Source organism: Zonotrichia albicollis, chromosome 2 (assembly GCF_047830755.1).
Source record: "Zonotrichia albicollis isolate bZonAlb1 chromosome 2, bZonAlb1.hap1, whole genome shotgun sequence".
NCBI classification, from domain to species: domain Eukaryota; kingdom Metazoa; phylum Chordata; class Aves; order Passeriformes; family Passerellidae; genus Zonotrichia; species Zonotrichia albicollis.
In genome coordinates this window covers 92,074,883-92,089,431 of record NC_133820.1, presented here as the reverse complement: position 1 = coordinate 92,089,431, position 14,549 = coordinate 92,074,883, and the positions used below count along the sequence as shown (strand labels likewise).

The 14,549-nt window shown below is 40.4% G+C and overlaps 1 protein-coding gene across 2 annotated transcripts in view; it reads right to left on the bottom strand.

Moving 5' to 3' along the window:
• Positions 1-11,151, bottom strand: part of TPP2 (tripeptidyl peptidase 2) — a 51,200-nt gene extending 40,049 nt beyond the window's left edge. For both annotated transcript variants that reach the window (XM_074535680.1, XM_074535681.1), the window contains exons 1-6: positions 10,900-11,151; positions 4,906-5,034; positions 3,086-3,181; positions 2,571-2,675; positions 1,782-1,906; positions 896-1,059 (exon numbers count right to left, since the gene is read on the bottom strand). In XM_074535680.1, the coding sequence (XP_074391781.1) occupies positions 896-1,059; positions 1,782-1,906; positions 2,571-2,675; positions 3,086-3,181; positions 4,906-5,034; positions 10,900-11,061 (781 nt within the window). In that variant the 5' untranslated portion in view covers positions 11,062-11,151. The remainder of the gene's footprint in view (positions 1-895; positions 1,060-1,781; positions 1,907-2,570; positions 2,676-3,085; positions 3,182-4,905; positions 5,035-10,899) is intronic.
• Between the last annotated feature and the right edge of the window lie 3,398 nt (positions 11,152-14,549).

Below are 14,549 nucleotides of genomic sequence, written 5' to 3'. Positions count from 1 at the left end.
TTCAACAAATCAAAAAGCTTTTTAAGGAGAGAAAGGAGGCAGCAGGAAGAGAGGAGCAAAGCATTAACTTAATTCCACTACCGAAAGTTACTTTGCAGGCTCAACACTTCCTACTCAAAGTTAGGAATACTGAGACAACTCAGGTAGCAGGCATTAAGAATAGAAAACAGAACTGCACAGAAACACAGAAAGGAACATCTCAAATAAGTTACCATCTATTTAGAAATCTGAACTGCTTATGTAGCCCTACTGAGATGGGATATTTTCATGAGGAATGAAGAGCATTTTTCAAAGCAAATGCACCCATACCATCCCAACCACCCAGTCTGCTTCCAAAACAAACCATGATTACTTAAAGAATACTCTAAAACAGGTTCAGAGTGTTTGGAACTACAGTTATAGTGACATCTGACATAACAAAAAAGTTTGCATAAACCTATATTAAGATCAATACCCATTTTATTCATGGGTATTATATTTAAGATTCTTAAAGTAGACAAGTACAAAGGAGAGCAACTAAAAATCAATCATCACTCTACATTTAACAAACATAACAAAAAAGGTTCTTTGAAAGAAGGTTCTCTTTAGTTTAGCTTTTAAGATGCACGTACATGTTAAAGAATACCTAAGTGGGCACATTCTATGTATTCATGCTTATGTACATAAAGTTGACAATATTTCATACAAAAAAGCAAGCAAGTTTGGTAATGAGCTATCATTATAGAATTTAGTTCAGGAAATATGAGTATTGATCTTAAAAGTCATAATAACAAATGCTGTACTACGACAGCTGCCTCAAGCCATTCCAAGTATCAGAAACAAGACCCAATTCAAATTACTGCTTCTCATGATACCTACTTAGCAGCAAAATGTTTTTAAGATTATTTTCATTTACCTCCACTTGTCACAATAGAAAGGAGGTTTCCATCATCATATATATTCACTGAATAATTCAACATCTCAGATGTTCCAAAAGATCCATATTCCTGAGCCTCTTTGTAGGTTCTCAGCACTGTACAGTTAGCTAAGTCACCACTCTCACTTGTATCTATGCAGGCTCTGTTGACAAAAACAAACAAACAAAAAAAGGCAATGTCACAGCTGCTGCAAACTTTTGGTTACCTACCATTTCCAGCTGTGCACAGCAAAAAGACTTCAAGAGTTTGGTTCTGTGTTTTGGTTTCTTTAAATAGTTCTTTGAGCAACTACTTTAAAACTTGATTGTTTATAAGATTCAGAAACTATGAAGTTATCTAAATAAAATGATTTTCAAAACACTGCTAAATTCAAATAACTCTGTATTTGAAAAGCAAGAGTATGAAAATTTAGGGAAGTTCAAGGAAGAAATTCTACTAAAGGTAGACAGACGTTCAGTGCTCGTACACAAACATTTGAAGTTTTACTGTTTTGTATGAAGCACATTATCAGTAAAGAAATGTGCCATGTTACATCCTGAAGTCTCTGCACAGACACTCATTCTGTCTTATTCCACATCACCAATGGATAGTCAAAACAGTTTTATTCTGCTTCAGAAGAAAAATCCCATAAGCTTACACTCATATCACATTGTCTTCAATAAGACTTTATTCTATCCCATCTTCATTTGGGACCAGAATTTTGTCAAGAAATTCAATTAATACAGCACGACGACTTTAAAGCAAAAAATACTTAAAACCTCTATAAAGAGGGCAGATACAGAGATATAAAGATAACAAGTCTTCAATGCAAGTTATTGTTTTATGTAAAGAACAAGATTATTTTAGACAAGTTTAGTCATTTACCTCCAGGTCTCACCATCATACCACACTACACAATCATATACTGGGCCAGGATCACTGTATTTTTTCTCAAAAGAATTCAACAATTCCACTTGATTTTGAAGTTCTTCCTTTATTAGCTTATTTACCTAATACAGCAAACAAAATTCAATTAGAATATTTCCAAAATTACTACAAGATAGGTAATCCTACATTCTTTTCTAGTGCTATACATTTTTTCCATTACTTTCTCAGGAATGTTAGACTATCCTAGGAGTCATAAAAATTTAGAAGTTCAATGGCTTTCAACAGTGCACTATTTATTTTTTGGGCTATTATGTACAACTACTTCTAATTTCTGTAAACGTAACATTTAAAGCCATTATTTTCTTAAAGACTATTAAATGATAAAGTAGTATCTGAGGCATTTCTGGTACTTCATTAAAATAGTACACAGTTTACACAAGAAACAATATGTTTAGAAAATTCCAACTTTGAACACAGCAAGGATGGTGGCCTCAAAACATTGCACATTAAATTAAAAACAAAACTTACTGAAAATATCCAACAAATTTTTTGAAGTAATCCTATTTTCATATTTCACACCAACTCTCAAACATAAACAACACTAACCAAACTGAACAACCATACATAGAAAGACTTATAAAATTAATCAGAAGATACACTGGCAAATTACCTGTCAAAATACTCACAAGTATCTTTGTTTCACTCATCCAATGAAACATTTGAATCCTGTCAACCAGTAACAAATTGTTGCAAAGAACAAGTTATAAAATTAGGCTTCATGCAAACCTGTGAGGGAGAGCTATGAGCAGCATCAAATTCTTCTTGTTTCCTACAGGCCTCTGCTAGAGCCAGCCTGTGAACAGGATCCCAGAGCTTTTCCTTGCGCTCTTTCTGCAAAATAAAATCACAAGTTCCTCAACATGCTAAGAAATATATGTCAAAGTATGAAGTCTATAAAGATAATCTGAAAATTCTGATTTGAGACAATGGCTAAAAAAGGTTATACAATAGTATAAATAAGCATAAATTGCCATACAACTTAAAAAAGGGGGCTATCAGTAATTTCTGTACTTCTAGCCTCAATGGACCATTGTGAGGAGGATTTCCAAGCCACCCCCCTGTTGCTCTGAAAAAATCACAGAAGAAATGGAATCAATAAAAATCAGAGAGAATACCATTTAAGTGCTGATTAGCAATCCAAGTATGTTAGCAAACCACATGCTGTAGTGCTCTAACAAAATTAAGAAACAGAACTGTAAAATATGACTATATATCAGAAAGAAAAGATAATTCATCCTTACCTGAATCCTCTCCTTAAGAGCTTTAGGATAGATATCATAACCATTTTTTATGCCAATGTGATATTTGCCTGAAGGATTTACCCAGTTTGCTGGAATCTACAGAAAAGTACATTCAGAAATAGGTTAACTAATGCCATTAAAAGAAGTCCTCAAACAAAAAACCCCAACACTGTGTAAGACAGATTAGCAGAACAAACCTGCACATACTGCCAATTTAATTCTCTGTCTCCATAACAGAACTACTGCACTGTTCCAACAACATGATATGGCATTTTCAATCCAGCTCCCAAAAATCAGTATCGGTTCATGTGACACTGGCATTGAACATCTTTAAGTATTAGTTGCTCTGATAGTCTATTTTTAAAACGCAAAGCTCCAGCTTTACTGAATTTGCTGGGTGTGGGGAAATAACAGTACTATAAGTGAAACATAACATAAGCAAGTATGGTTGGAAGCCATGACAAACATCTGAATATCTCACTTCACAACTTCATGCAATTTAGACTCTGTATATCAGGATCTGCCCATCCTAGTAAAAAAAGTAAAAGAGCAACAGATTTAGCCTTACAATCATCTTCTGTACAAAATTATGAAGAAAGCTGACAGTATGGAGAGATCCAAAGATGTGATGCCCCCATACCACATCATCAATCCCATCAGGAAATGAAGAACATGCTAGCAACATCAGTTCCGTGTACCCAAGACCTACTAGACTGTGTCCTTTCTGGAAACCCTACAGCATTTCTGCAATGCATATAGTGAGAATTCAGTGAGTCTACAGCCAGGTCCTCACAGATTTTTCAGTCTCTAAATCGATTCACCACGAGCTTAACACAATTCCTCTTGTAGGTCATGCAAATGTGGAAAATACTAGCACTTTTAAAGACACTACTGTGTCTGATATTTTTAAAATATATTAGCACATTTTCTTCAGCCAATTTCCAAAGCTGTATCAGATACTGGTTTGAACAAATAATTAAATTATTATCAGCCCCCCAAAAAAGCCCTGTACACACCCCTATTCAACTGCAGAATAAATTAGAGATAAAGACATATAAAAAGTGTAAAAAACACTAAGCAATCTACATGAAGATGAGCAAATGCACCATTAGGTTTGGGTAAGATCTGGTTAGCTGGTTTCAGTTGGGCTAGGGTTGATTTTCTTTACAGTAGCTGATATGGGGCTGTTTTGGATTTGTGCTGAACACTCCTAATAACTCAGGGATGTTTTAGCTGCTGCTGGACACTGCTTGCACAGAGTGAAGGCTTTTTCTCTCACCCATCCCAAACAGTGAGCAGGCTAGAGATGCACAAGGATTTGTGAGGGGACACAGCTGGGACAACTGATCCCAACTTGACCACAGATATATTCCATACTATACAGCATCACAATCTGCATATAAAGCCAGGGAAAGAAGAAAGAAGGGGAGTCATTAAGAGTGATGGCATCTATATTCAAGTCACCATTTGTGTGGAGTCCAGCTTTCCTGGAGATGGCTGAACACCTGGGTATCTGTGGGAAGTGGTGAATGGACTCCTTGTTTTCCTTTGCTTGCATGCAAGGCTTTTGTTTTACCTATTAAATTGTCTTTATCTCGACATGTAAGTTTTTTCAATTTCACCCTTCTGATTTTCTTCTCCCCATACTGCCTGGGGAAGGCTGAGTGACCAGCTCTATGGTGCTTAGCTGCCAGCTGGATTTAAACCACAACATCTGGTTAAAAGGAAGTAAGTTTTGCAAAAACCAAAACAAGTGCTAAATTTGCTGTTAACCAAAGAAGATGATGTCCAGTGGTGTCTCTGTACCACCAAATACTCACCTTTAAAGTTCTTCCAGAAAGACCAGTAATTTCTCCATCTTTAGGTTCTGCAATGGTACACGTAGTTACATCACCACTGCCTGTAGTGTCAATGATATCAATTATCTTCGGTTTCCCATCAGTTGTAATCTGGAAATATGAGCACAGAAAAATTGGGAAATGTACTTGATTAGTACGTTAGCACACAAATCAGGAAAGTTTTGTTGTTAAAAATATCAACTAGCTTTTTCAGGCTTTAACTGAAGGACATAAAACCAACTTGAACTCAAGATAAATTTTCAAATAACTAAGACCAACATGTTCATACAAATCCACTTATTTCTAATAAGGATTTAGAAGAGAAAAAAAGTAAAAACACTATCAACAAAGCACAGGCAGCCTCAATTTAAAAGCAAGCCTAAATCTGCAAAAAAGCTATTTGCAAGAACTACTATTTGTTTTCATATTATTTGTTGTGTTGTGTGTGACCCCTCATTCTGGACAAATTTTATAGTAATGAATGCACAAGTAAGAAAATGACAGGTGCTGAAGTACAAGCTCTCACAAACTGGAATCTCTTAACTGAGCTTAAAGAAACCTGAAAGGGGCACAAGTTACTATTACCTTATTTTTCCTCTTTGAAAGATTCTGCTTTGTGCTTTAATCCATTTGCACTGTTAGCAGCTACAGCTATATACACCTAATACTTCTACAAGGAGTCTGGAAAGATGTTATAGCAGCCTCCCAGCACCTAAAAAGGGCCTATAAGAAACATGGAAGCAATTTTTTACATAGCACAGGCAGTGATAAGACAAGGAAGAATGGCTTTAAACTAAAGGAGACTGTCAGACCAGTTTTAAGGAAGAAATTTTTCACTGTAAGAACAGTGAAACACTGGAACAGATTGCCCAGGTGGGTGCCCCATCCACCTGGAAACATTCAAGGTCAGGTTGGATGGGGTTCTGAGCAATCTGATGTGGTTGAAGATGTCCCAGCTCCTTGAAGGGAGGTTGAAATAGACAGCCTTTCAAGGTCCCTTCCAACCCAAACAATTCTATGATTCTATGAATTTATCATACATACATATTTTTACAGTGCTGTATCAAAGACTGATTACAAAAAGAAGATAACAATCATCTTCCTAGTATTTCCTATACAATAACTACACTGAAAGTGAAAAGAGCTTCATGTTCAGAAAAGCAGCCACATTTGTTGTTTTCTACATTTAAATTTATGGTATTTTTGCCTTAATCTCTATCAATAATTTTGATGTTAGATATAATATATGGAAGGTTGTTTTGTTCCAATAATGCTCTAGAATTGTGAATTCAGCTACTGGAAGCTACCAACACATTCAAACTGTTTCATAAAAGTCACTCTGCTGCTGCCAAAAGGACAAGAGTCAAGTTCTTATCACATCTCAGCAAACAAGGATACATACTTCCATGGTCTCAAATTCACGGCTTAAAAAAAACCAAGCAACAAACAAAAACCCAACCAAAATCCATACAATCCAGAAAACAATCTCCTAAAGCTCAACAACAAAAAACCAACCCAAACAAGTAACAAGCAACACCCGCAATGAAAACGGGCTTAAACAGCTTAAAAAAATAAAAAGAATCAACCCCAAATATTCCAAACCCATAGTAACCATAAAAACAGCATCAATTTCATTTCCCAGAAGGTAACAAATACTGCTTTTGAATAGGCTTGCTAGGGAAGAACTTTCATGACAGAAATCAACACTCTACTCTGTTCACAGAAATTCAAGTTCACTGGAGAAAATCTTAAGAGCATCTTAACCTGGTAAAACATCGACCAATCGATAGTTACATAGTAGTGAAAATTTACTTGGGGAACAGTGTGTAGGCACTAAACCATACACTTTTCAAGCATTTGTAATTAATGTCTTCAATGCTGGCCACAATTCACACAAAAATCAAGAGCCGCTCCAATACTAAAACAACTGCAAACCAATCCTGACATTAGCAGCACTTGACACTTTTCAGTATGCCTCTACTCAAAGTCAACTATTCAGTGATCAAAGTACAAGAAAACAAGAATGAAAATGTTATCCAAGGTGACTTGCTTGAAGGAGGCAAGTTATACAGCAACAGGTGGCCAGAACACAGACTTATGCTGCAGCAAGCTTGGATAGTTTTAGGAGTTGTTTCCTAGCCCGAAAAACGAGGTGCACCTCCTACACTCTATGGCTCTCTGCCTCCTAGCTGAAACCTAGCAGGCCCATACATGCATGTGAGTTTGTACTGTCAGAACCAAGAAATCAGAGTCTTTCAGTCAGACACAAGAAACTCAGAGTTTCAGCTAGTCTAAGGCTCAATTCCTAAGAGCCGCAATCCAGACAGATTCAGGGAACTCAGTGCAAGTAACCGATACGGCAGCTCCTGCTACCACGAGCGGCCCTTCGGCACGCTGCCCACCAGCAGCAACGCCAGAGTGAAACTCAAGAGTTCAGCTCAGTTTGCCTTTGCAAATCTTGTCATCCTGAGTTTAAAATTATAATAAAAATAATCAAGTGACCTTGATCAATTCCCTCATGTGAACAGAAGAGTCCTGAAGTAATGAATTGATCACAGACAGAAGGTACATCCTAGTACCTTTTGCATTAGAATTTAAAAACAATTATTTTTATACCATTAAAAATATTTCATACTGTGTTTAGAAAAAAAATCCCCAATCCTGTCTTAATTATTTTGGCTTGCCTATAGGCATTTAAAAAACAAATCAGTAGTTTAAAACTGAAAACTACTTTGCTGTTTATACATTTCTGCTTGAAGTTTTAAAATCCTATGTACATGTTAGTTCTGACTTTGTAAAGCAGATAAATTAGTAAACTGAGAACACTAAAATTAATCTGTGTGCATAATCCTGACAACTCACACAGGTTATAACAGAAGTAGAGGAGCACCAGTATCTTTGAAAATCACAACACAAGAAAAAGGAAAGCCAGATATATTTTAGCATGTTTTTGCCAGCCCATACAATCACTGACTCCAACTGTCAGCTACTGCAGCCACAAGAGATGAACAAGTTCTTCAGCACCTTGGTCATGGGACAGCTGATCATCATAATCACAAACAAAATAATTTCCAAGCAATTTTTTTAACTCAGTGCTGAAAAGCAAGTAAAACAAAACTAGCTGCTACGGCTAAAAAGCTGTCACATAAAAGCACAAGTAAATGTTAGTAAATAATAATTCCAAATGCCACTTTACAAAATAAATAAATTTGCAAGAAGCAAAATGAACTGACTTATCTATCATGAAACAAAAGAAGCCGCAATAGGAACAGGGAAAGGACAGGGTGGGGCTGAGCAAAGACTATACCTATACAATCACAACACTCCATTAAATGCATCTAAAATTTCATCAGTCACTCTGCCTTAATGAGAATTACAAACAATGACTTGGCAGACAGCAGGAAATACATTCTACCAAGAGAACTGAAAGAGGGTAAAACTCACATGAAAGAAGCAGACAAACTAAACCTTACAGTTGGTGTCAACTGGTGGAAAAGCAAGGGAAGAAGAGGTGAAAGAAATTCCCTAGACGGCACTGGTTCCAAAGATTCATACAGAAAAGGAAAGTAAGTACAAGCTAGAATAACATTTTATGTATCAAAGAAAGCCAATCAACAGACAACAGATCTAAGACGGTTTTGTTAACTATTCTCTCTATAGCAGCAAGCGTCCAGGGAAGAACAGAAACATAATGATATTTCCCTGTTAAACTCTGTCCCCAGATCTTTCTGTCCCTCAGAAAGAAAACAAACAGTGCTATCAATGTTTACAAACCAAGTCACAGAATCAACAAGCAAAGAACCCTACCCAGGAATGAAACACTATGCAGCAGCTAAGAAATTAACTGTTTTGTTTTGATTAAGAACTCCACTATATCCAAATCACAGTAGCTCATTTTAGCTTGTAATAATCATTGTCATTAACCAGAACTCAAAGTTGTCATATCAATTAACCTTGCTACAGGTTAGCAACTGATTCAACATCTTATAGATATAACTTTATGCCAGGCCAGGAACTGACAAGAAGACTGACAATAAGAAAAAGCAGCAGCAGGAAAGATGGGTGTAAAAAAAAATTTCAAAAATTATCCCAAGGTTAGAAACTACTTTTTGCAGTACAGCTATGCTGTGTCACTGCCTATGCCCAGGACACTGATTCATTGCACTGAGCCAAAATGTAAACTGGCAAATGCTCCAGAGAGTGAGAACATTCTTTTGCTGAAGAAACACCTACAAAGCTATTCTGGACTGGGTGCTGCCTTTGCCTCCTTTATAACTCCCTGTGCAGTAAGTATCCCCTAGCTGTACTTTAGCAAGCTCCTTAAGCCAGGTCTATTAAGCGGGCAGTGTGAAAAGATCACACAACTTCTTTACATGTTTTTCTGACAACCCTGCAAACTTCTTCTCACCCACTGCAACATGAATTACACATCCTGCTCTTCAAATCTTTTACTTTTGCTACAAATCTTCTACTGCATTACCCAAAATTTTATCCTGTGTGTAAAGAAAGTAAGTTGGAGAAAACTGATATGGTCAACACAGAGATCATGATGCTTCATAAATATCCCTTATGAACCTTGGATTACCTATATCAGAACAAAGCTTCTCACTACTGCCAATAAATTCATACTGGGGTTTTGTTGTTGTTGACCACTACTCATTCATAACCTCAAAAACTCAGGGGTTTTTGCTTTTATATGTGAAACTTCAGAACCATGCACATAATTCAATTTATATTCACACCTTCCTAATTGTCTTCCATTACTTTCTGCTCTGCCCATGGTATTACCATGATTTCCTTTTGGCTAGCTTTCATTAAGATTTCCAATTACTCTTCCACTCACCCACAACTTCTTACCAAAAGCATTGGCTTCATTTCAGCTTAAATCAACAGAAGTGACACCTGGGTACTCCTTCCCTCCATCCAACCCGTCCTCTTAACTCATCCTCTAGTCTAACCCCATCCCATAAGGAGTCATTTCAGAACACGGAACTAATGATCTGCCAGGGTCAGGTCCCTGAATGAGGTCACTTAGGAGTTAATTCCACACCAAAGAAAGGATGGAAACCAACACAAGCCCTGCTTAGTCAAAACAAAACATAACAAAGGATTCAGCGTCCAAGTGAGCTGCATACAACTCCGAATCATTCTTCCACGGACTCCTATGCCATCACTCAGACATAACATGTTGACAAAAAATCTAAAGCAGCAGTGACACAAAGGGCCACATGCAAACTTGCAAGATAAAGAAATGTTAAGAGACAAAGGTTACAAGAAATAAGCGCTGAGAAATGCCCAAACTGACATGATACACAGAAATTCACAAAACCGACACGGAGACATAAAGTTGCCAGATCAGAAAAAAAGCTGGCAGAATCAAATTTGATACAGACTGCTATTGCAATAAAACGCAAGAGAAATATAAAGAGAAAGACGGGTATGCAAATTGTGCCATAAATACACTTTTCATGTAAAACACCTAGGCAGCTGTGCGTAGCCTCGAGCTACCTACTGCCGAAGTAACGCAGGTTTAACAAAAACACAAAGCGTTCTTTTATAATGAGCTCTGCGCGAGAAGGCAGCCCCGGAGATCCAAGTGCCGTGACACGCCTGCGGACGGCTGGGCAGGGAGCAGGATCCGCACAACAGCAGAAGCCCCGGGGGTGACCAGTGCGGATCCCTGGCCACGGCATCTCCCCGCCCTCCCGCACCCGAGCCCCGCTCACGCGTGCGGGGCGGGAAGCGAGAGCGAACACAAGCCACGAGTCCCCGGGACAGGGACAGTCCCCGGGACAGGGACAGTCCCCGGGACAGCCCTCCGGGGCCTCCCCCGCTCTCGCCGCCGCTGCCTCGGGCCGCCCGAGTGCCATGGCCGGCCCCGTACTCGTCCCCATCCTGCCGGGGTCGCTCCAGTAGGACCCGGGAGCTCCTTGCGAGCCGCGGCCGTGACTCAGGGCCGCCGCCGCCCCGCTCTACCTGCATGCCAGGCGCCCCGGGGTCCACGCCGGTGTCCAGCACGGCTAGCAGCACCCCCCGCCCGTCGAAGTCGGGGAAGCGGGCGAGGAAGGCAGCGGCACCGGTCTCCTTCTTGGGCAGGAGCCCGTGGAACGGGAACGGCTCCTCGGCGGCGGCCGCCATGGCGCGAGACCGGGGCACGGGGCCGGTGGGGACAGGCTGCGAGAGGCCACGGGAGGGCGGCGCATGCGCGGTGCCGCCCCACCGGCCCGCGGGAACGCGCACCCCCTGGCGGCCCACGGCGCGAGCGGCACGGCAGCTAAACTGACCAATAGGGCGCCGAGGCGGGCGGGGCCTACTGTGCAGGCAGCCAATCACGGGAGGGACGCGTTCCACGCGCCGGGGCTGTGGCGGCCACGTACGGCGGCGGCGGGAGCCGAGGGCACCTTCGGTCGCCGGGCCGGGCCGGGCCGGGCCGGGCCGGGCCGGGCCGGGCCCGCCCCGCCCCGCCCCGCCCCGCCCCGGGGCTGCCGGCCGGCTGGCCGCAGGCTGCGGCCTCGGACCCTGCCCGCGGCTGTGCGAGGGTCCCCGGCGTCCTCCTAATCGCAAACGGAATCACGGAATCACTTAGATTGGAAAAGACAGCTGAGATCATTAAGTTCAAGCTATGACCGAACGCCGTGTCCACTGAGTGTCAACCGAGTGTCAACCACACCACGGCGCTGAGTGCCAAGTCCAGCCTGTCCTTAAACACCTCCAGGGACGGTGACTCCACCATCTCTCCGGGCACCCCATTCCAATATCTAATCTCGCTTTCTATGACGAATTTCTCCCTGGTGTCCAACTGAACCCCTGGCACACGTCTTGAGGCCATTTCCTCTCAGGCAGTCACTTGCTGCCTGGGGGAAGAGGCCGACCCCCACCCGGCTACACCCTCCTGTCAGGTGGTTGTAGAGAGCAGTGAGGTCTCCTCTGAGCCTCCTTTACTCAAATAACTGATGTGCAAACATTTACTTAGGCATGTTTTTTTCTTCTTCTTTTTCTGCTGATTCATTTTTCAGCATAAGTAGGTCTCACGGTGGCCGTACCAGTGCAACTGTTTAGCAAAGAGCAGAAAAAAACCCCCAAACCAAAAACCAACCAACCAAAAAACCACAAACTAACCCTCAACCACATAAAAACAAATAAACAAACAAACAAATCAAGGAAACCCACAAAAACCCCAACAAAACAGCTCCAACAAAATCAACAACAACAAACAAACCCGAAAGACTACATAAAGGGGAAAAAAACTCATCAAACCAAAAAGACTACCTAAAGGCTAAAATAAAAGTTTTGCTGAAATTGTTAAGGGAAAATCTCAACTTTGAACAGAGATCCGAGGTTTCAAAGGTATTTTTCTAGCTTTCATGCTCACATACAAGTTTGCAAAAGAACCTGAACTGTGGAGTACCAGAAACACAGAGAATGCCTTTTGGAAAGATGCCTTGTTTGTACATGTATGACGTGCTCCTTCAGCCATTTTAGCTGGTAATAAGTGTAAACCTTGTTGATTTCTGGGGGATCACTTTGCTTTCTTCAGGCAAGTTTCTATTTAGAGTCACCTTGGCAGACAAAGGTGTTTGTGAGTTCACTGTAAAGCAATGGAGACATTGACTTCTGAGAGTTCTTCTGTTTGTGTATTTTTTGTTTCACAGGTCTGATGAGATTATTATTGAACATTTGTCAGACATTAATTTTCATTGAAGTGGAGCTGCCATTTGTTCCTTCTCTAGAAGAAGTGGGAGAGGGTTGCTAGCAAATATGGGTACTTCATTTTTTTCCCCGTTTTTTCAGCTACCATCATGTGATTTTTATGCAAGTACTAAAATAAATCTGAAGAGTACTGCCTTAAAAATACACAGTATTAAAAAAGTGAAAGCTGTACCGTATTAATGTAGCATGTAACTCAATTTGCTTCCCACTTTGGTTTTCAATCCTAAGTAGTCAAAATTTTACATTTTGATGTCTAGATACCATGTGCTTCAGTTTTTTAGAATGCTGATGGTGTCTGCCACAATCAGAATTTTTTAAAATTACATAAAACTTTGACTGATTTTATTACAGTGGAGAGAATTATTCTGACAGCATGGTTGTTCACTTGTTTAATATCTAATTCACTCTTCATTTGAGTTTAGTTTTCCTTCTGTTTTTCATTGCTAGTGCATCTCAGTGGGAGAAGCTTGTATTTCTGGCAGCATGTTGACATGAACAGAAGTCTCATATGTCCTATTCCTAGTATACTTTGAGACATTAGGCTACAAAAAAATCTCAATATATTTCACATCCCATTCACTGAAAAAGCTGTATGTTATAATTTGGAAACATTTATTACTGGCCCTGAGAATTTCTTCCCGGTTCAGTTGCCTTGGTCTCAAAGTACCACAAACAACTCATCTAATTAGCAGGTACATATTGTTCAGGTGTGTATAAATTATGTGCACTGCCAAGTAGCAGGGCAGGTTCTGCAGGAAAACCCAGGATTTGAGGAAGGTGTGCCAATCAACCTTTAACAGACTTGAAAGTGATACCATGAAAAGAAAAAAAAACCCTAATTTCGGTGACAGTCTTCAAAAAGTAGCTATTTTGTTAATTGTATGATTACAACTGTAGTGTTAGGACATAAGCTTAAGAATAAAGTTGTGCATCTTACTGAGACTGCAGATCCTGAGCATATTGAGAATTTTGGAATTTTAAACTTAATCCTGCATTTCTCAGGTTCCTTATGTTTAGTGTGCTAGGTTAACGGTTGGACTAATACTCCCAAGTCCTCCACTAAATCATGTCTTTAAGCACCACATCTTAATCTATTCAAATACTTCCATATTAGTGACTCAATCCCTTCCATCATGGACAGCCTGTTCTAGATGGGGAAAAACTTTTTGTCAGGACTTGTAGCAACAGGGCAACTAAAAGAGGGTATGTTCAGACTAGCTATAAGGAAAAGTTTGTTTTACAACGAGAGTGGGGGAACACTGTGACATCTCTCCCACAAGAGGTGTGGATGCCCCACTGGTGCAAACATTGAAGGTTAGATTGGATGGGTCTCTGAGCAGCCTGATCTAGTTAAAGATGTCCCTGCTCATTGCAGGGAGATTGGACTAGATGGCCTTTCAAGGTCTCTTCCAACCCAAACCATTCTATGACTCCATGAACATTTGACCAGTTAGCTAGATTTGCATGGGCATGTTGTGCTCCAACAGATTCTGCTCTGAATACTCCCAATATGGATGTGCTTCAAGGTCTGCATCTGAAACCTGGCAAAGCTTTTGCGGTCTTGACAGCCTGAGTAATTCCTCATATTGCTCATGTGTCAGGCCTGTCAGGATGTGGAGCTGGCCAGAGATCACCTTTGATTTCATGTGCAGCCTAATGCGCTGAGGATGAGAAGGCAGAGGACACCTGCTACATCTTCTGCCTGATGATGACACCCAAAAGTCCCATTCTGGGCTTCAAATCTCTTTTCTATCTGAGCATAAGATAGATGCATCTTTCTGTAAATTAAATGCTCCAGCTGCTGCAGGGTTCTCTCTGAGTCAGGCAGTTCTGTTTTGCATGGAAACATCCCAAAGTGAACCCGAAACAACATGACCTAATATCTTTCTAGTACAGGCATTGACATGAAAGTAGAA